The sequence below is a fragment of the Fusarium solani genome (genome assembly GCF_023522795.1).
Source record: "Fusarium solani strain SB1 chromosome Unknown bctg00000006, whole genome shotgun sequence".
In the NCBI taxonomy this organism is placed as follows: Eukaryota; Fungi; Ascomycota; class Sordariomycetes; order Hypocreales; family Nectriaceae; genus Fusarium; species Fusarium solani.
The window spans coordinates 523,165-542,900 of NW_027072151.1; the positions used below are offsets into that span (position 1 = coordinate 523,165).

At 53.3% G+C, this 19,736-nt stretch overlaps 8 protein-coding genes across 8 annotated transcripts; 5 read left to right on the plus strand and 3 right to left on the minus strand.

Moving 5' to 3' along the window:
* Window positions 1–195: 195 nt before the first annotated feature.
* MRS44_009882 (uncharacterized protein) lies at window positions 196–914 on the minus strand (the record flags this gene model as incomplete). The annotated part of the gene is made up of 3 exons (XM_046276569.2): window positions 196–640; window positions 701–785; window positions 875–914. The coding sequence occupies 3 exons, from the start codon at window positions 912–914 to the stop codon at window positions 196–198; spliced, it is 570 nt and encodes a 189-aa protein (XP_046131685.1).
* Window positions 915–1,687: 773 nt separating this feature from the next.
* Window positions 1,688–2,443, plus strand: MRS44_009883 (uncharacterized protein; the record flags this gene model as incomplete). The annotated part of the gene is made up of 1 exon (XM_065620333.1): window positions 1,688–2,443. The coding sequence occupies one exon, from the start codon at window positions 1,688–1,690 to the stop codon at window positions 2,441–2,443; it is 756 nt and encodes a 251-aa protein (XP_065476106.1).
* Window positions 2,444–2,982: 539 nt separating this feature from the next.
* On the plus strand, window positions 2,983–3,488 carry MRS44_009884 (uncharacterized protein; the record flags this gene model as incomplete). Its single annotated transcript, XM_065620334.1, has 2 exons — window positions 2,983–3,054; window positions 3,096–3,488. The coding sequence occupies 2 exons, from the start codon at window positions 2,983–2,985 to the stop codon at window positions 3,486–3,488; spliced, it is 465 nt and encodes a 154-aa protein (XP_065476107.1).
* Window positions 3,489–4,112: 624 nt separating this feature from the next.
* On the plus strand, window positions 4,113–4,568 carry MRS44_009885 (uncharacterized protein; the record flags this gene model as incomplete). The annotated part of the gene is made up of 1 exon (XM_046283716.2): window positions 4,113–4,568. One exon carries the CDS (start codon window positions 4,113–4,115, stop codon window positions 4,566–4,568), a length of 456 nt encoding a protein of 151 aa, XP_046131683.2.
* Window positions 4,569–5,059: 491 nt separating this feature from the next.
* On the minus strand, window positions 5,060–7,337 carry MRS44_009886 (uncharacterized protein; the record flags this gene model as incomplete). The annotated part of the gene is made up of 4 exons (XM_046271013.2): window positions 5,060–6,268; window positions 6,316–6,789; window positions 6,844–7,178; window positions 7,301–7,337. The coding sequence occupies 4 exons, from the start codon at window positions 7,335–7,337 to the stop codon at window positions 5,060–5,062; spliced, it is 2,055 nt and encodes a 684-aa protein (XP_046131682.2).
* A 2,199-nt stretch (window positions 7,338–9,536) lies between these two features.
* MRS44_009887 (uncharacterized protein) lies at window positions 9,537–11,465 on the plus strand (the record flags this gene model as incomplete). The annotated part of the gene is made up of 4 exons (XM_046271011.2): window positions 9,537–9,548; window positions 9,616–10,267; window positions 10,320–10,783; window positions 10,998–11,465. 4 exons carry the CDS (start codon window positions 9,537–9,539, stop codon window positions 11,463–11,465), a joined length of 1,596 nt encoding a protein of 531 aa, XP_046131681.2.
* A 214-nt stretch (window positions 11,466–11,679) lies between these two features.
* Window positions 11,680–13,108, minus strand: MRS44_009888 (uncharacterized protein; the record flags this gene model as incomplete). Its single annotated transcript, XM_046270994.2, has 2 exons — window positions 11,680–12,981; window positions 13,037–13,108. 2 exons carry the CDS (start codon window positions 13,106–13,108, stop codon window positions 11,680–11,682), a joined length of 1,374 nt encoding a protein of 457 aa, XP_046131679.2.
* Window positions 13,109–13,688: 580 nt separating this feature from the next.
* Window positions 13,689–15,312, plus strand: MRS44_009889 (uncharacterized protein; the record flags this gene model as incomplete). Its single annotated transcript, XM_046276568.2, has 3 exons — window positions 13,689–13,698; window positions 13,841–15,185; window positions 15,237–15,312. The coding sequence occupies 3 exons, from the start codon at window positions 13,689–13,691 to the stop codon at window positions 15,310–15,312; spliced, it is 1,431 nt and encodes a 476-aa protein (XP_046131678.1).
* Between the last annotated feature and the right edge of the window lie 4,424 nt (window positions 15,313–19,736).

The following is a 19,736-nucleotide window of genomic DNA, read 5'->3' on the forward strand; positions in this document are numbered from 1 at the left end:
TTGGGTAAGAGGGTTGGTGTAAATATAGTAAAATTGATTTGCTCAAAATCAGGAATGCCCTCCCAGGCTCATTCATACTTCTACACGAGTACCTCGTCTCCCATTTCCAGTACTCCCTCTCAATCCCTCACGGCTTGGTGTATTTCATCCACTGCTGTTGCTAGCCCAATCTATTTCTCCCTTCTTTTTCATCTCTTACACGAAAGCAACCAGACCAATGGCACCGAGGATGCTCGCAGCCCAGAGAATGTTGTCAGTCTTCTTGATCGTGGGCTTGGCGAAACCCTTGCCCATGTCGTACAGGAGGTGCTTGAAGCCGTTGATGAAGTGGTACACGAAGGGGAAGCCCAGGGCGAACTTGAGGCCACCCTTGACGACGAGGGGCAGGCCGCCGAAAGCAGCAGCGACGCTGGCGGTCTCGAGGTGCAGGCCGACGACGGGGGCGACGAGGTAGGCGCCCATGAAGGCGTACATGGTGGCCGAGAGGGTGCATCCGGTGATTCGGTTCCATGCCGAGCTGCCGAACCAGGTCTGCTCCAGCTTGTAGATACCCAGGTGGGGGGACACGGGGCGGTTCAGGCGCTGGTTGACGAGGAGCTGGCGCCCCTCCTCCTGGGAGAGCTTGGTGCTGGCGACGGGACTGGGAGCACGTGTCAGAGGTCGAAGAAGCACTTCGCGATGCTGGTGTTGAGGAGCTTACCGAGAGGGAGTGGTCGAGATGCCGGCAGTCAGGGCAACCTTGGGCAGCGTCTGGGAGAAGAAGACGCTGCTAGGCTTAGCCGCACCTAGACAATTGGTCAGTCTGCACGTTCCATGAGGCTATTCACTGTTTTTTCGCAGAACCCGGCATCGGGGATTGCTTCAATTGACGTACCTCGGCGAAGGGCGGCGACGCCAACACGTTGAGCGAGCATCGTGGCAGAAGAGTATCGAGGGAATCGAATTGAGAGGGCGGCCAAAATTGTTCGTTCAACGGGATCGTCGTCGGCGTCGTTTTTACCACTGAAGGGGCGGTTCGTCGTCGTTTGGGGAATCGATGATGATGGATTTCCCGATGCATGCTTCGCCATGCAAGTATCGGAACGGGCTCCCTCGGCTTCTCGGTCCAGTCCGACCAATCAGCGGGTGCGAATTCCTCATCTCGGGACACACGTGACCCGGTATTCCCTCCGCCTCGGAGTGTTCATCACGTGATAGCTCAAGCATCATGCTGAGTCAGCTGAAGAAATCAATCCAGCCCTCTGAAATACTCCGCCCAGCTTTGTTCTTTTTTCTCTTTTCCTTTCTTTCTTCTTCAGATAGTCAAGAACGTCCGCCGCACGCTGTCCATTGTGGGCAGCGGTTGTCCGGCAGGGTCTTTGGACTCTTGGACTGATCTGAGAAGAAACAAACTGGTCCGTCGTTAATCTCGACATCTAGCTCTTCCTCCGTCTAGGTGTCGTTTCATTTTGAGATCTACATTCTTTCGCCCATATTTTGAGTGCATGTTTGCTGTAGCCAATTGAATGAGTGCAAGTCACTTGCTCCTTCCGTGAGAGCTTCGTAGTAGTGAATCACGGTAGACGTCACAACACCTCGGCCTCGTCCGCCTGAAGCTGGTCATGTCAATTCACTACGCGTCAGCCTGATCTTCTCTACCGCTGCACATACACTGGGCTGTGCACACAAGGGCATCAACACCATCGTCATGGAAAAGCTCGGTGTTTCTTTCGCGTCTTTCTATGACGGAGCCAGAGATGTGCTGCTTTCTCTCGTTACATCCTCCAACTCTCTTACGTGCACCAGCTTCCCTTGGGGACGCCTGTTCGATGTTGACCAAGAAAACCCTCTCAAGACAAGCGACGCTCTTCAACGAATCCGTCATTGCATCTACTCGTTCGTTTGGTCTCAGGACCGCCAGGACCCTGATGACGGAGACTTCATCGTGACTCGTTGGGGCGTCCGTCGCAACCTCAGCCGTCGCTACCCTCGATCCTTCATTGATGTTCGCCATGACCTAACTCTTCTCCACCACGACACTGGGCTCCTGTTCACCAATGTCGCTACTTCCAAGGACTTCACCGAGTACATCTACAGCGTGAGCAAGGTCGAGATCCCCATCACAGCCACGTACGACACCGTTCAAAACGTTCAAAAGGGCGGATGGCGCCCTCACGACGACGAAGACATGCTAGTGCATAGCCTCTACACCAACAAGCGCCTCTTCGAAGAACACGCCAAAGACGTCGACGTAGTCGTCATCTTCCAAAAGATCACAAGCGACGGAGCCTTCTACGACGCAGACACGCACCTCGATGAAATCCGTCATGCCCTCAACTACTGGAACATTGGCGCCAAGGGTGGTGAGCTCCGCGTCATTGTCAACTACGCTAGCAATCACGTCACAGATCTCGAGCTGGAAACCGCTGCGTTTTCATTCTTTCCATTGGCTTTTACTAGCTAGAAGCTGTATAGCCGGTTTGGATTTGGGCCAAAGGGTACCTACGAGCTGGACGATGAGCGGGTTGGTAGGTGCATCGAGGCGTACCTTCGAGGGATGGATCCGTCGGACGAAGAACTGGATAATTGATGGCTCGGAGATATTGCGATGGTCATGAGAAGATCGACAGTTGTACAGCAGTTACTCGGTTGTTCCTATCCACAGCCTTTTGGGGTTAGTGACAATGAGTCGCGGCTACAGTCCTGATCACACACAGCTAAACAGAATAAGATACCCATGATCCTTTGACACCTTATTCCAGTAACCAATGTTCTTTTCTCATGAAGTTCACACGATTGCTTCGCTGTAGCCTTGGACAATAACATTGACTTGATCAAACAAAGACAACAAAGATGAACACGGGTAAAGTGCCAAGGCCAGCACACAGCATGAACGAACAAGACAATTTGCTTTCTCTCCTTGTTCAATTGTTCCCGACCCTTTGAACATTGCGCATTGAGTGCCACTACCGCTCGGACATGAAGGCATTGCAAACGCATAAGATGAGCACATCGCCCTGCAATTCATCCTCTTCTGGCCAGACACGCTCACACTCAATCACACAGCAAACACAGGTACGTTCCACTCTCGATCTTATCTGCTAACACTTCCCCAGCTTTCCACCACTTCTTCTCACACTATAGCAATTATGGCTGATTCCTGGGACGCCCCAATTCAGACCCGCCCCGACAACGGTGGTTCGTGGTTCGAACTCTCCATGGAGCCCAAGAGCTTCGTCACGCTTACCACCGCCGTTGTCCCAACGGTAGAGCCCACTGCACTCGCCGAGGAGACTCCCTCCAAGGGCACCACTCCTTGGCTGTACGCCACGGTGGGATGTATTATCGTCATTGTTTTCCTTCTCATCTTTATCTGCATTCAGTGGATGGGACACAGACAGGTTCACAGGGAGGATAAGAGCCGGAAGCAGGCGGAGCGCCGAGTTAGTGCCATCATGGCAGATAACCGTGAGTATCAGAAGGATGAGGAGGAGGGTGCTCGTCCTTAAGTGAGGAAGAGGCGAGTTGGATGTGTTGGTTGCGTAGGTAGAGTACAGTATTTGTTTGTTTAGTCGCTAGATTCAGAGTAGACGTTGCTAGATTGTAATCGCTGCTAGATTGAGTAAGGTAGAGTAGTCAGTCTCTTCTGAATTGAGTTAATTATTCTCTCTCATTTTTATAAATCCTGTTCGTAAAATGGTGTTTCGACGTTTGTTCATCTTTCTACCATCTTATCGCGATATGCAAGTGCCAAACGCAACTTGATCATCCCAATTCGGCCATCATCTCAAATCTTCAAACAGATCCCTTTCGTCTCATCGTTGCTTTATACTTACCATTCAACTTACATCGCCGTTCGTCCCTCTATTCAACAATGCTTCAACTCAATTGTCCTCTTTCTCAGCACCGTTTACACACTCCCATATATATACTCCCTCTCCTCTTCTTACGTATCAACTCTTCAACAACTTCTCTTCATCCTTTCATACAGCTACAGCTCGTATCAAAGGACGAAGCCCTCCAACCGAAACAACAACACCACAACGAAGCTCAACAAGCACCAAGCGGTATGTACTGATGCTGGACCACTTCAAGCTCAACAAGCACTAACTCGCAGGAGAACAACCATCAACATGTCGATTCACGTCATGCCCCGTTCTCTCCCCGAGGACAACAACAGCACTATCATGGTCGTGACCGTCAGTACTGGTCTCATGCTCATCGTCATGGGCATCATCGGCTATGTCATCTTCGTCGCCAAACCCCGTCCCGTCCGCAACAACGACAATGCCAACGGTGGCCGCCCTGCTCGTAACGATGCCAACCCCGTCCGCACTCTCCACTACACCAACGGGTCTTGGGAGCGTTTCCCCCAGGCTCCCATCAGCGAGGGTTTTGCCGTTCAGTACCTTCGCTACATCCTCCAGCGTGCCCGCGCTGTCACCGGCCGTGACCGCGCCCCCGACAACGAAGCCCAGGATAATGATGAGAACCAAAACGCCGGTGTTCAGCAGCAGCAGAACGCCAACGGCCATGGCCAGAACTCCGGTGGCCAGGGTCACGATGGTCCTCGCCCGGCTACTGCCTAGGCACAAACACGACAACCTCCATTGAGAAGCAACGAGACAAGCCAATCTTACTCGATGGAACCAAGTCAACGCCTGTGGGACGATGTGAACATGGGATGGAAATGGAGACGACAGTGAGAGAGCAAGGAACATATGGGGTCTGAGTGGACAGGGGAAAGAAAGGTTCATCTCGATCAAGTAGACCACCAAGAAAAGTCATTGACACACTTTGCCTGACTGTTGTGAACTGATGTCTCCGTTACTGATACATACAAGAAGCATCCTTCTGAGGCATAGACTGCCCTGTTCCGAGTGTTCATTAAGTACATGTAGGAAGAAGCATCCCTGCCCGAGTATGCGTGTATATGTCAACCATCTATTTAGCCTACCGGCGCCCAAACAGATCGCTCTATATAATTGTACAACCGACTCCGTGGAGATTCCCATTTCATTAGCCTCGTACCAGCCGCGCCGTTTTTCCAAGATGATTAATTCATGTGCTTTGAGACCCCTCAATTCATACTCCCCATGCCAAAGCTGCCAAACAGTGAAGAAGGAAGCTGATTCTGTGGTTGATTCATGTTCCCCCACATATCCCAGTTGAGAGTCGAAACGTCCAGATAGCCACCCAGGAACGGATCAAGGTCCGTCATCTGGGCCACCGATGTTGGAGGTTGAGTCGGCGGCGGCTGAGGTGGTGGTTCAGAGCTGCGTCCATTATTGGTGAGGCATTCGCGGAGGCGGTACACAAAGCTGGGGCATTCGACGGGTTGACCTGCCTGTCGGAAGGCTTGCTCGCGGGCTTTCCATGCCTTCAGGACAGTCTGAGCCTGTATCACGTACACCTTTTGACTCATGTCCAAGAGCTCTGGGTGAAATCGGTAAATCTTTTCCACCATACCCCAAGCGCGGTCCGCAAGAGAGCCAGTCGGGCGCTGGCTGAGCTGCTTCGTCATGACGGTGAAGATGTCAATCTGGAAGTGGAATTTGACAAACCACAAAAACCCTGCGTGCTCCATTACCTCGTAAGCATTGGTGCTGTGCTCGTTGTTCATCAATACAATCTTGAACAGGTTGTCCTTCTTGTTGAGGATCTCGGTCCCCCATTCTGGCTGCTCCCTCATGGGCACCAGCATCTCTCTCATCTTGCTGGTAAGCATTGGGCGTATCGCGAGGGCTGCAAGGTGGACAGGTCCAGCAGAAGGGTCGATGTAGCGGGCTTCAACCTCCAGCAAGCCCTTCTCGAGGTCGTCGACAAGTTCTCGATACTTTTCAATGGAGGGAAACATGTCGGGATCTCTGTCCTCGTAGTCGTCACCCATAATGGCAGCTTCCAATCCCGGGGTGCCGTGGAGGGACTCGGCGTGAACCAGAAACTTGGCAATCTGGTAACCGATCAGGCAGAATGCCATCTCCGTTGGGCCCTCGCGCGGTTGAATGGGTTCGTTCGATCCAGGAAACAGGTCCGCGTCGTTCACATTCTGTGGCATCCTTGTGTCCCAGCTGCTGGGGAGCATCGAGTGGCTAAGCCCAGAAACCAGGGCATTCTTGGCATCATGTAGAATGATCTGCCACCACATACGTCTTCGCATCTCGGTTTCAAAGGCGTTGAGGTTCAATAGTTCGCCGTCACGGTGATATCCCATCTTTTGGGCGATCCGGACGACCATTCCGCTAAGAATCCAGGCGGCATGCCTGTCGTAGCGGTTCTGAAGAGAAAACTATAACCGTCAGCACGCATCAAGACTGTTGAAGCCGACTATCTCACCAGATAAAGCAGCAATGCCTGCAAAGCTACCATGTCGTAGTTTTTGAGAAAGTTGAATTTGGTTAATGCCATTTTAGTTCCAATAGTGTACTTGCGCAGAGCATCGTCGCGCGAGCATCCGAGCATCTGCGTCGCTTCGGCATCAGAGAGAGACACCGCAGCCATGGTGAAGATGGAGAACAAGAGGGCCTGGTAGTTTAACGGGATATTGTTCATGTTGGTCGCCGCTTCCATCACATATGGCTGTACTGATGGGACGTGGATGATTTTGGTCAAAGGGTTAACGCGGTCCACAAACAACTGCCAGAGTCGAAAGACATGGACGGGATCCGGCTGATGATCCTCGTTGGATCCGCTTGAAGCATCTGAGGGTAGGAGAAGGTCGATGTTGTAGTCTGGGCTCAGATCCTCAGAGCCCATGACACTGCTGTCTTCGGGGTCGTCGGTATCGACAATCTCCTTCATCGCTTGGAGCTTGTGCCGAGCGTCAGTTTCGCAGACTCATTGAGACACATTGGACATGCTCACCTCTTCATGAATGTTGGCCCACAGGTAGCTATCCATGAATCGCACGCCACCCTCTTCCTTGACCATCTTGCCAGCCGGCTTCCATTTCGTCTGGGAATCACAGTTGTTCGGCGTGCTGACCATGACATCCGACATGGCGCTGTTCATGGCTGGTGAGGCCTGCGCCGATGGAGATGGCACGGTACCATCGGCATATTGCTTCAGCAACTGCTCACATCGAGCGAGCCGCTCCTGAAGGTCTTGGTTCGGTCTCCGGCGCTTCCTTGCGGGAGCTGGAGTGCTTGGTGTGCACGTAACATTGGCCTGGCTTACTGGTAAGTTGAAGTTCATGGAACCTGAGGCACAAAGAGCACAAGGACACAAGGCAGACACGGAAGGCATCAAGAAGCCAAACAAAGGGCGCGGGCGCGATATGGATAAGCGAAATGCAGCGGGACGGGCTAGGTAGCTGACGCACCTTGATGCAATTCGAGCAAGGCGTGTTGCGGTCGCATTTGATCTTGCGATGCTGACACAAGACGCAGGCCAACACTCTGGGCGCCTTGTGAGATCCAGGCGTCGTCGTCGTCGACATGTCCACAGAACTCGATGCGCTTCACTTCAAGAAACGTCTCACATGCCAAACGGTAGGTGTTGTCGCGGGAAGATAACGTTAGATCTCAGAGTAGAGGCCCTATGACGCTGACAAGAGCTCCACAGGGGCTAGGATCATGAGAGGGTGAGGGGGAGGGGCAAAACGATTTTTGCAAGAGCCAGGAGGGTTCGTACGGGACGGGACGAGACAGGAGGATGATATGGAAGAGCCGGCTTGTCCGTGCCAGTGGCGATATCTAAAGGCCAAGCTGGCGCGAAGCTGCGGAATAGTCGCACAAAGCCGGTGCCTGGCGAAGGGATGGATGTCGCAAGGTAAAGTGCCAACCAGGCAGTGCCGGGTCCCCGCGGAGTGTCTGTCAGTGGTAGCCCGTAGGTAGGTAGGTGGTGTGCTAAGCAGGGGCGTCCAGTCTCATGCGCCGGAACCAGCGCCTCCCGTCAATCAATCAGATGAGTTGACGACAACTTGAGCTGCGCAGAGGAAACAATTACGGGGGGTGTGAAGATCAAGATGGGAAAAGAAGGCTTGAGAAGAAGCTTGAGAGGGAGCCAAAGAGCCAGGGACAGGTGAACAGGGTTCGCCAGGAGGCTCTGGGACTCTGGAGATGAGAACAAGAGCTGCGTACGTATGCGACAGACAGGGGTTTTCCGAATCCGTAATGCGCGTGTTCAAAGGCCGATCCGAAAGAGAAGGATGTTTCGGCTGCTGACAGATTGCCAAGGGGGATGGCTAGACGTCGTTTGGCAATCTGGTGGGAGGTTGATGGATGATGTGAGCCTGTGACGACAGGACGGGCGCCGTGATCTCCGGACGCCGACTACCTGGTAGGTATTTTTGCCTGGGCCTGCCGCTTTTCGATAAACTGCGTGACTGAGTCCAATCGAAGCTTCTAGCCTGGATGGGCCAATAATGCGCCTGCCTGCCAATCCCTGTCTGTTCCGAAAACGAGGCGCCGCAGCGAAATAACGGAGGGCAAATCAACGGGGTTTCGGCCGTTGGCGGCGGAGGTGGAGGTGGAGGTCGGCGGAGTTGACAGCAAAAATTCCGTCCAAAAGGGAAAATGCAGGGGGCGTGAAAGCTGCTAACTTGTGACTCCAGCCGGCGAGGAACGGCGGAAGAAACGAGTTGTGATATACTGCGGACTTGGGAAGTTTCTGCAGACTCGATCAAATTTGCGCCGTTCAAATGAGTCAGAATGACTCGAGGCCTGATACTGTATTCAAGCCCTGGCGTAAGACGGCGTTGGGTTCGTGACTCGATGTGACAACTGAACCTACGCCAGTATCACAAAATGCGCGCTCGGAAAGACTAGGGACAGATGCCAATAATACCTGCGGCCCCGTCGTCGCCGTTCGGGTTCAAAGATCGTCCTCTCAGGTTGGGTAGTAAGAAACTAGAGGGTTTTCGGGCACGTGCGCCGTGATGCTATCAGTTCAGCTAAGAAGCCACAGTTTGGGAAAGAGACGATTCAGGAACTCGATCCAGAGTTTCCAGAGCTGGTTTTGAACTGTCAAAAGTCCGCAACGAAGTACGATGACGTTGAATTGCTCGGTAAGTAAAGATAGGAACTTGGATCTTATGGTTTTTCTTAAAGTTGGCAGGGCCCAGGAAGCAAGTACGGCAGGCAACCCGAAAAGAGCGGGAACACGGATGCTTCGGAAGCTTTGAGCTAAGTAGACACTGTGGGAAAGCTTAATCTGCCACCCAGTTTTGCCGTATCAGCCAGCTCTCCCACAGTGCTGATCCCTTTGCATGACCCCATCTTTTCGCATTAAAGTTGCAGTTTCTGTGTTTTGGATAGCGCCATGCAAGTAAATCCGTAGGCATCTAACGGGGGCGGACGGATCTTCCATTTCCCCGGTCGGTAGTGCTTCGGCCAATGGCGTGTGCCCGAGTTCGGCTGATTTTACCCCACGCAATTTTTTTGGCGAGTGCTGTTTTGCGACGACATCTGGGGCCGACCATCGGATGAAGCTATCCACAACTTTTTTCAACGTCGCTCTTTGCGACACCTCAAGTTATGGCTGCCTATACAACTATTGTTCCTCATATTTAGTTTCTTTAGGATATCAGGGCTGTATAGGATCGACAAGCTTTCATCATGACACCAATTGTAAGTTCTCCACCCGTAAACTCGCTTCACTGCTCTATGACTCACATGCGCCAACTTCAGCGAAGAGCCGTCGCTCTCTCGGCCGTGTCTAGGCTCTCGAGCCTCTCGAGACAGCGCCTCGTCGTCCGATCTCAGTGTCAAGTTTTACGTCGCGGCGGCATCCATCTTGGAGCAGAAGATTGCAGAGGAGGCCGGCGATTGGGACGTTCTTCGCGAGGCCGGTGCTGAGTTCTTGCCCAGCGGCTGTGGCCCGTGTATCGGACTTGGGACAGGCCTACTTGAAGAAGGTGAGGTTGGCATAAGCGCGTCCAACCGGAACTTCAAGGGACGTATGGGCTCGCCGCTTGCAAAGGCATATCTCGCCAGCCCAGAGATCGTTGCTGCCAGTGCCATTCAGGGCAAGATTGCGGGGCCCGGCTGGTATCAAAAGCCCGAGGGCGTCGAGAAGGTCATCATTGGAGAGGGCAGCGGAGATCATGTGGCAGACAAGGCCCTCTCCATTGAAGATGCTCTCGACAAGATCATTGCAGAGGCCGAGAGCATGATTGCTGTTGCTGAAAAGGACGGCTCCGGAGCAGAGGCCGAGACCGCTGCTCCTGTTTCTGAGGCTGAAGGGGAGGAGACACTCACGGACATCATCCCTAGCTTCCCTGAGAAGATCGAGGGTGAGATTGTCTTTTGCGACGCTAACAACATCAACACCGACGGCATCTATCCCGGTAAGAGCGAATCGTCGTGCTAATATAGTGTATGGACTAACAGATGATGCAGGAAAATACACTTATCAAGATGGCATAACCAGGGAGCAGATGAGCGAGGTGTGCATGGAGAACTACGACCCCGAGTTCCGCAACACAGCTCGCGCAGGTGATATCCTCGTCGCCGGCTTCAACTTTGGCTGTGGCTCGTCACGAGAGCAGGCCGCCACCGCCATCCTGGCCAAGGAGATCCCATTGGTTGTCTCGGGAAGCTTTGGCAACATCTTTAGCCGGAACAGCATCAACAACGCTCTCCTGGGTGTCGAGGTGCCGCGCCTCGTGGAGCGCCTCCGCGAGACGTACAAGGACGACGCCGAGAAGCCCCTCACGCGCCGCACCGGGTGGAAGCTCCTCTGGGATCTCCGCCGCAGCAAGGTTGTTGTCACCGAGAAGAACGGCGAGACGTGGAGCCAGAAGGTTGGCGAGATGCCTCCCAACGTCCAGGAGATCATTGCTCGTGGTGGCCTCGAGAAGTGGGTCAAGGCCGAGATTGAAAAATAGACTGGGAATCAGGGAGACGGCGGTGCCTTTTGACCTTGGAGTTGGATACTTTTCCCATCGGGTCCACAAAATTATCTGGATGGGGGGGTCCAGGGGGGTTGTGCTATCTACATCTTCGGAGCACTGGGAGTGATGGGCACACTAGATGTCATCAGCAGACCGCAAGATTTAGCTAGAAAACTCTACGAAGCTCGAGACCACTAACTCTACGAGTTTGATCGCCAACCATCGCTTGACCAGGAGAGCTACGCCTTCCTGGGCAGCTCTGACGTTGCTCAAGATCATGTTTGGTATGGACACGTTTCTGGCTACAAAGGCGGCCATCAAGTCTCAGAATGCGTTCCCAACATCAGTCATGAGCAAGTGGAAGCCCAATGAGGACGGACCGATAAAGGCTCGAGTTTTTAGAGCGAGCCAGCACTACAAGGGGCTCAGCAAAGCTGTGTTGAAAGCCATCAAGGAGAGCGAAAAGCCCCAACCCCAACCAAGCGGAAGTCAACCGCAACTAAAGACACTGAAGACGCCACGGCGAAGAAGTAGAAGCGCTCTGACAAAGGGAAACAGGTGGCTGAGGCAAGCAGCAGTCAGAGCAAGGACATCGCCTGGCAATCATGAGGAGTTCAAGGAGGAGGCTGCGAAGACCAAGTTGCTGGAATGAGCCGGCGTCGGCTACGGCATCTGAGGATGCCCAACGACACGATATGAACGCTCAAAGTCGGCACAATGGCGATACCTGGGGATACGGGCATGGGAGGGAAGGCAGACATGAGATGGGACATTCTTAGGCATCACACATGGGATGATATTAATGGAGGAGATATGCTGATATCTTGCCCGACAAAGACAGATTGTGAATTTGGATTTGTCATTTCCTATTCTGAAAACATGGATCCTATCTCTGGACCAGAATCCTCTTCATCAACTCGTGCCGATTTGCCACCTTCAGACTTTTGTTCCACTGGCACAAGCGACATCCTCGCCTTCTTGCGTACCACCCGACGATGAGTAGCACTCTTCAAGTGTTGCTTCCAAGCCTCCTCGGTCATCAAGACGGTGTGGCATACCTCGCACATGCGTTTGCACGGCGTCGCCTTGGGAGGTGGATTGCCCACCTGCGTGAGAACCTCGTTAGCCAAGGGTGAGATCGTAGTTGGTGATGGGCGTTCCTCGCCACGGAGAAACTGCTTTGCCAATTGCACAGCAGGTTCGACAACGTTTTCGCCGTATTTAGAAACGTCGGTGCTATCGAGGAGATAAAGGCTACCCATCGCCTCGGGTCCAACCTCTCGCAGCCGAGGTATCTGCTTGAGTCTAATCCAGCGAGTCTGGTAGACAGCATATCGCCTCGTGGCCGTCTTCATCTCCTCGAGAGCGGCATTCTTCAGCTTCTCAAGCTCTGAAGCCTCTCGACCCTCGTCCACGGCAGACAAGTATGGCTCAAACTGCTTGTATCCGATTGACTGCCAAATGCCCTTTGTCATGTCGAGTATTCGGCCCTCGGCCTCCTTTTTGTGCCTGAAATCATAGAGTTCTCGGACCTCCTGCATGAGCCCACCATTTTGCATCTTGTCAACTCGTGCATCCAGACGCGCGCGCAGGACTTCCCGCTCCGAGTAAACCCAGAAGAGAAGATTCTCCCAGGGCCGCCGGCTACCGTCTTGCTGGGCCGCCGCTTTGCGAGCCTGTTGCTCCGCATAGTATTCAGAGGCACGCTTTCCAGTTCTCAGGTAAATCTCCAGAGATCGCTGGATCTTGCGGCGATCGTTGGGGTGCCAGCGGTCAGCCATCTCAGGGTCAACCTTGCGCAGCTCATGAAGCATGACTTCGCCTGACTCTTGCAGGATGGGAAATGACGTGGACGTGTCCAGCTCAATGTCCTCTAGGATGACCTCTTCAAAGAGGATGGGGTCAACGTAATACTGAGAGCCGCCCACAAGAATAGGCAGACGTCCTCGACCACGAATCTCCCCTATCACGCGGTTAGCCTCTCGCCTGAAGTCGTCCACGTCCCATGGCTGCTCATCCAGTGAGATATGGCCCAGTAGATGATGAGGAACTCCACATTGTTCCTCGGTTGTGATTTTGTTAGTGATGATTGGGAGTCCATTGTAAAGTTGCATGGCATCGGCGTTGATGATTTCACCATTCAGCCGAGTCGCGAGCTCAACTGCTAGCTGCGGAAGTTGTTAGAAACTCCAAGAATAATAAGCATGATATTAGCCAACATACCTCAGACTTGCCCGTGCCCGTAGATCCCAGCACGACCACGAGGGGTTCAGCTGGAGGTTTTGAAGTGGCCATTGTTGCAACATTGCGTCTTAGCAAATGTCCCATGCGTCTCAGCATTTAAGAGGGAAAAAATAGACTTCAACAGCGCATTGCGCGTGCCTATCTTTCCTTAAACTCAAGCCCAGAGCAACAACTTATTAAAATTGGTGCGTCTCCAAGGATCAAAATGCCACAGCCGGTGACCGGGATATGTTTAGGCGCAATGTTCCAGAACAGGGGGAAGCGGAGACCATTTTAACGGAAAAATTGCGGCGGCCCCGTGAAAGCCACACAAAATGGCTGAGACCCCTTTTGTGCCTTCCGTTGTTGGACGCTTGGAAGGCGGAGGAAGCACCAGCCAGCCAAGGACAACTGGCTAAGGTGGGTCACGTGCTCACTCCACTCCCAATATTGGACACATCTACATTTTGGCCATTGAAGCCAGATCGCCAACCTCCGCCCCCCAGCTCTCCTTTAATTCTCCCATCGACCCTTCAAATCGCCTGGGCTCTGCAAGCTAGGCTTCCTCTTCCTTTTCTTTCTTTATTCCTTCCCTTGGATGAATTAATCCAATTCTTCTCCTCCTTCCTCTTTGTCGTCTGCCGTCGTCACCATGAGTTCCCGTAAGTTGCCTCTCCTGGCTCTCCTTTGCGCGGAGCTCCCAGCTTCGCCAGGCGAGCATGCGCGACAGCTGAGGATGCGCGCAATTGGCGATTCGCATCGCGCAGACTGAACTGAAGCTGACCTGTCTTTCTCGCGACACAGTCCGTTTCCTCGATCTGGTCAAGCCGTTCGTGCCGTTCCTCCCAGAGGTTCAGCAGCCGGAGACCAAGATCCCCTTCAACCAGAAGCTGATGTGGACCGCCCTCACGCTCCTCATCTTCCTGGTCATGAGCCAGATGCCCCTTTACGGCATCGTGTCCTCCGACAACTCGGACCCTCTATACTGGCTGCGAATGGTCATTGCGAGTAACCGTGGAACCCTGATGGAACTGGGTATTACCCCCATCATCTCCTCGGGCATGGTCTTCCAGCTCCTCGCCGGTACCCACATGATCGATGTCAACCTCGACCTCAAGTCGGACCGCGAGCTCTACCAGACCGCCCAGAAGCTCCTTGCCTTCATCCTGTCCGCCGGTACCGCCACTGTCTACGTCTTCAGCGGTCTCTACGGTCCTCCTTCCGACCTCGGTGCCGGTATCGTCTTCCTCCTGATCCTCCAGCTGGTTGTCGCCGGTATGATTGTCATTCTCCTCGATGAGCTCCTCCAGAAGGGTTACGGTCTTGGCAGCGGTATCTCGCTGTTCATTGCCACCAACATCTGTGAGTCCATCATGTGGAAGGCTTTCTCTCCCACCACCATCAACACTGGCCGTGGTCCCGAGTTTGAGGGTGCCGTCATTGCCCTCTTCCACCTCCTCATGACCTGGCCCAACAAGCAGCGCGCTCTCCAGGAGGCTTTCTACCGCCAGAACCTCCCCAACATCATGAACCTCCTGGCCACCCTCGCCGTCTTCGCCGCTGTCATCTACCTCCAGGGCTTCCGCGTCGAGATCCCCGTCAAGTCCTCCCGCCAGCGTGGTGCTCGTGGCTCGTACCCCGTCCGCCTGTTCTACACCTCCAACATGCCCATCATGCTGCAGTCCGCTCTTTCTTCCAACATCTTCCTTATCAGCCAGATGCTCTACTCTCGCTTCTCTGAGAACCTCCTTGTCCGTCTCTTCGGTGTCTGGGAGGCCAAGGACGGTTCCTCGCAGCTCCACGCCGTTTCCGGTCTTGTCTACTACATGTCTCCCCCTCAGAACCTGAAGGAGGCCCTCCTCGACCCCATCCACATGAGCGCCTACATTGTCTACATGCTCGGTGCCTGCGCCCTCTTCTCCAAGACCTGGATTGAGGTTTCCGGCTCCAGCCCCCGTGACGTTGCCAAGCAGCTCAAGGACCAGGGTCTTGTCATGGCTGGTCACCGTGACCAGAGCATGTACAAGGAGCTGAAGCGCATCATTCCTACTGCCGCTGCCTTCGGCGGTGCCTGCATTGGTGCGCTCTCGGTCTCCAGCGACCTCATGGGCGCCCTGGGCTCCGGTACCGGAACTCTCCTTGCTGTCACGTAAGTTTATCAATACACACAGATCAAGACACACTCGCTAACTATTTGCAGTATCATCTACGGTTACTTCGAAATCGCCGCCAAGGAGGGAGATCTTTCCGGCATGAAGGGCATGATTATGGGCTAATCTCAGCCACTATGAAACCAATGGAGGGCACGATTGATTCAGCCTTGGCATTGGCGCCTGCTTCAGACAGGCGAATGTGTATTAACAGAAAAGAGGAAGAGAAAGAAAATAGTTATACATGGTTTTTTGTTTCCTTTTTACCACCACGAGCCAGAGGAGTCAGGAGAGTGAGGTCAACTTGGATTGGAAATGGCATTGGGACGGCGATCAAGGGATGTCGTGTCAAGATTAAAACCACACATGTCTAAATATCTTGTGTCATTATGGGTTTATTCGGAGGGGTGGCCGTGTATGTCAGGCCACGCGTTGGTGGTGGACAGGGAGGCCCATTGTACCTAACTCGAACGATCTATGAATGACAAACTTAATGCTACAATGCGTACGAGTCTCGTCATGCCATTGTGTATCATGTCTTGAATTTGGTGTTTGGCAGACAAGTATGATGAGCTGTTGCAGCTATCATGACTACAGGGTAGTGCTTGTGAAAAACATGGGGTAGAGGAGATTCATGATAGCATGGGTGTTTGGCGATAGAATGAACATTGGGTTGTTTGATTAGCATATACCATGGGAATAGACATCGAATTTATATAACGATGGCTTGTCGGGGTTCCTCTTAGTTCCTCTGTTCCTGTATTAAGATGTAGGACCAAAGGCCAACACCAACCAAGTTGGTCGACCAACCATGTGCTTGCAACCATGTTCAGCCTAGATTTTGCTCGGCAACTTGTGTATGTTATCATAGAGCTAGACCATGGGGCTTGGACAAGTTCAGAGCTACATGGCATCATCGACTGATCACAATATGACCCCTGGTACCGTAGGAACTAAAGGCAGGTCAAGAGCATTAGTTGGAGAGGGTAACCTGCATACCAATGGGGCAGATAATGCAGCAAACACAATCATGTTGGTCAAAAGCAATTCCTCCTCACCATCGCCCCATGATGCAAGCCCCCAAGTCCTACAGCTCCTGCATGAGTGAGGCCAGGTCGGAAAGCCAGAAGCAGCAACACGGGCTGCCCTGAGCCAACGAGACGACCCCCATTAGTACAAGCAAATGGTGATTAAGTGCAAAGTAATCGGCGCGCGTTGCATCAATTGGCCGAGCTTCTCTGAGCGAGGTGATGTATGCAGGTATGAGGCGGTTACGCGGAAGAGGAGCTGCGTGCAACCCACACAGGGAGCAAGGGGTCAACCGGAGTGCAACGCAGGATCGATGGTGTCAGCGCCGCCAAACGCGATGACTCTTATCCTTACAGGCGAGAAACCCAATTGGCGAATAAAACAGGCCCCAAGGCTGGAGGGATCATGAGGGGCATTATCCCTCCGGCGGTGAGTAACGGCTTGTAAATGCATGTCAGGTTCAGGAAAGCGACTAGGGATCACTTCCTAGGGGCCGGAAGAGATACCCAAAGAGAACCAATTACGAGAAAAGGCAGGGTGACATTGGCCAGGGGCCGGGTGTTGAACAGAAAGCAAGACCAACTTGACGTTCGGAATCACCAATAAAGAGGTAGCACAGATCTAGGGAACGGGCGGACAAAGATCAGCAGTGGTGGCCCTCAAGAAACAGCCCCTGGTAACGTGACAAACAAAGGGCATTGTTTATTGATGGAGGTTAGCTTGCTGGCAACGGCGGGCGACAACGGTCGAATGGGTAAGGGTGGGTGTTGAAGAAAAAGGTGGCTGGGAGCTAAAGAAGGCCTAGAGCTCACAGACAGAGGCCTTCTTTTTGACGTTTGACGCAGAATCTGGTTGACGTCAGAGACTGGGGAATTCTGCGTGACTCGAAAATGTGCGCTGACAAAAAAAAAAAAAAAGCGCGGTTGGAAGAGAGTCTCGCATTTCTTGGACTGAGGCGCGAGCTGCACATCATCACCACCTGTCGCCAAACAGAAAAGCTTGTGACACAGGTTCCGAAGCTGCTTCTTCGGTTAGGCTGGATGCGAGCCTCAAGAGGTGCTTACGCTCAGGCCACGGGGCGGCATGTTCACCCTCCTCTACGTTTTAATCCCTGCTCATCCTCAGCTTCAACAAAGGGACCTTTCACCGGCTCTTAATGGCCTGCAGCAATCGTCCGGTTCTTGAGTACATCCCATCGTGGGGTTTCGACTGTGGGGAGTGACCACCCCCCTCATTCCTCTCAGGGCGAGGGTGGCAGCTGGGAGTTTGCGACACTGGAACGCTCACGGTACCATCGAACCTCTGAACAGAGTGACCGAGAGACTGGCCCAGCTCGCCTTGGCGAGAAGGATTGGCTCAGCAGGTAGTGTATCGGCCGGGGTTCGACATTGTATATCCGTGGTACCAGGAGAATTTTCTGCAGAGCCTCGTGGTGGCACCCAACCCAACGGCCGGCCTGTGACGATGGTGCCTGTCCTGCCATTTCGGATGCCGACGCCTTTCTGAGGCTAGTGATGAACGAATACGACCAAAGCATATCTACCATCATGAGCCAGAGCGCAAAATGACCTTTGTTGTTTAGCTTATCAAGAACAACATTCGCGACGGACCTGCTAGTCACGGCTGAGTTCTTGACATGGGGGATAAGAGAAAGGAGAAGACACAAGGGGGGCACTAGAAAAAGGGCGCCGTCTCGGTAGAAGAATGAACAACATCTGCCAAGAAGACAACACCACACGAACAAGACATGGTGAGACCGATCTCGATCCCAGCTGGCCGGCCGCCGAGTCTACCGACTCCAAAACGCCTGTGTGTGGAAATTAGACACGGGAGAATGGCATTCCTCGTGGTTCATGTTGTCGTCCTAACCACGTTCCTCAACTTGCAGAGTAAAGCTCTCGTGCCCTCGGTTTGTCTCAGCTATCATTCTCTAGCTCTGTCTCTACCCTCGGGACATCTCGTCATGACCTCTTTTCCTCGACTCGGCCGTGAAAGCCTCGCCCTGGACTGCGAGTCAAGACAAGGACGGTAGCTAATTTGCTTTCTTGTCCCGTGCTTCTCTGAAGAGGGAGGGGTACGTCATCTACAGATAAACTCATTGTGATGAGTAACCTTTTGACCAGGGCGTGCTGTCATAGTTGGGTTAGGTATTCATCTCAACGTACGCTAACAAAAGGCCGATGGTCTTTTTTCCAGGAGCTCGGTTCGGTTCAATTCGAGAATTTGACATTCATGGATTCGCATGTCCCGGCATCTCAGCCAGTGAACCCTTGTCCCGCCAGTTCTTTTCTGTGAGCATGATGACGCCCCGTGATTGGGGAATCCCTCCTGGCCGAACAACAAGGATTCGATTCGGTTGCCGTCAACAGCAAGTGACTTGCTTAGATGGGATGGATGGAAGGCTGCAGTGCGACATGGTCCTGAAGAATTGCGAGGCTAGAATCTTGAACAACGCCTCATTGGAGCGGAGTTTGACGGCCTCGATTTGTCCCCGCAGCCCCATTCAGAGTCGAGCTGGGGGCTCCGCCTTCGCATCATCTGTTGTTTTGAAGGGAACATGCCGGATAGACAGACGCAGGTTCCATTGTTTACCGGGTAGAGCGAGAGGGCAATCTCCAAGTCAGAGCTAGTAGCCCAAAGCTGCCAGCCTGACTGACTGACTGCCGTAAAACACAACATGGAACAACCCAGACCTCGAGGTAGTAACAGAGCTAGAGAGGGTTTCGCGTGCTCCATGGTTGCTTGGAAGCCCCACCTGGAAGCTGGTTACGATTCATTACTCCGTAAGGTACTGTCCTCCGTAGCGTCGTTACTGGCAGCTAACGTGCTCTGCTCGCTCCCTGGTTAGCAAGGGAAGGCGCCGTCCCGTCGTCACTGACCGACCACCCACATCCACATCCATTCATTGTTTAGCTTCTACAACGGCCGTACATTCTTCCCGCCTCTTAATACTCCCCCTCCCACCCACTCGCAGCCTGGCTCACTCCTCTCCCTCTTCCTCTCCAATCGTAAAACTTTATTGGCAGATCTGTTATTCTTCTTCTTCTCCTTCCCTTGTTCATTGGTCTCTCTCTTTTCTATATCTTTACTTGGCTGCAGAGCTTGAGCTGTGTACACGACCGAACCCCCGGGAAATCTGGACCGCCATCCATCCCCATCCCCCATCGCATTGTGCTGCTCGAGAGATCCAGATCTTGCGAAACTTGGGGCGCGCGCGTACATACACACTATCTATCGAGAGCCCTCCGCGAACGGCCTCTCCATCCGGGTTCTGCAGCAAAAAGCAACGTCACGCCACGCCCAGGCCAATGCTGCTTCTGAGTGGCAAGTGAACTGATACTGGAGACTCCCAAGACTCGACCCTGGTTCCTCAACCCGGCGGAGACCCCAGCAAGGGACTCCTCGAGACCTCCGAGGCCGCAGCCACAGCCGCAGCTGTTGCTGGTCCCGCGCCTGCAACCGCCTTGACGAAATACCCATCCGTACCCGCGCCAGCCCATCGTCAACGGAACCAATTCTTC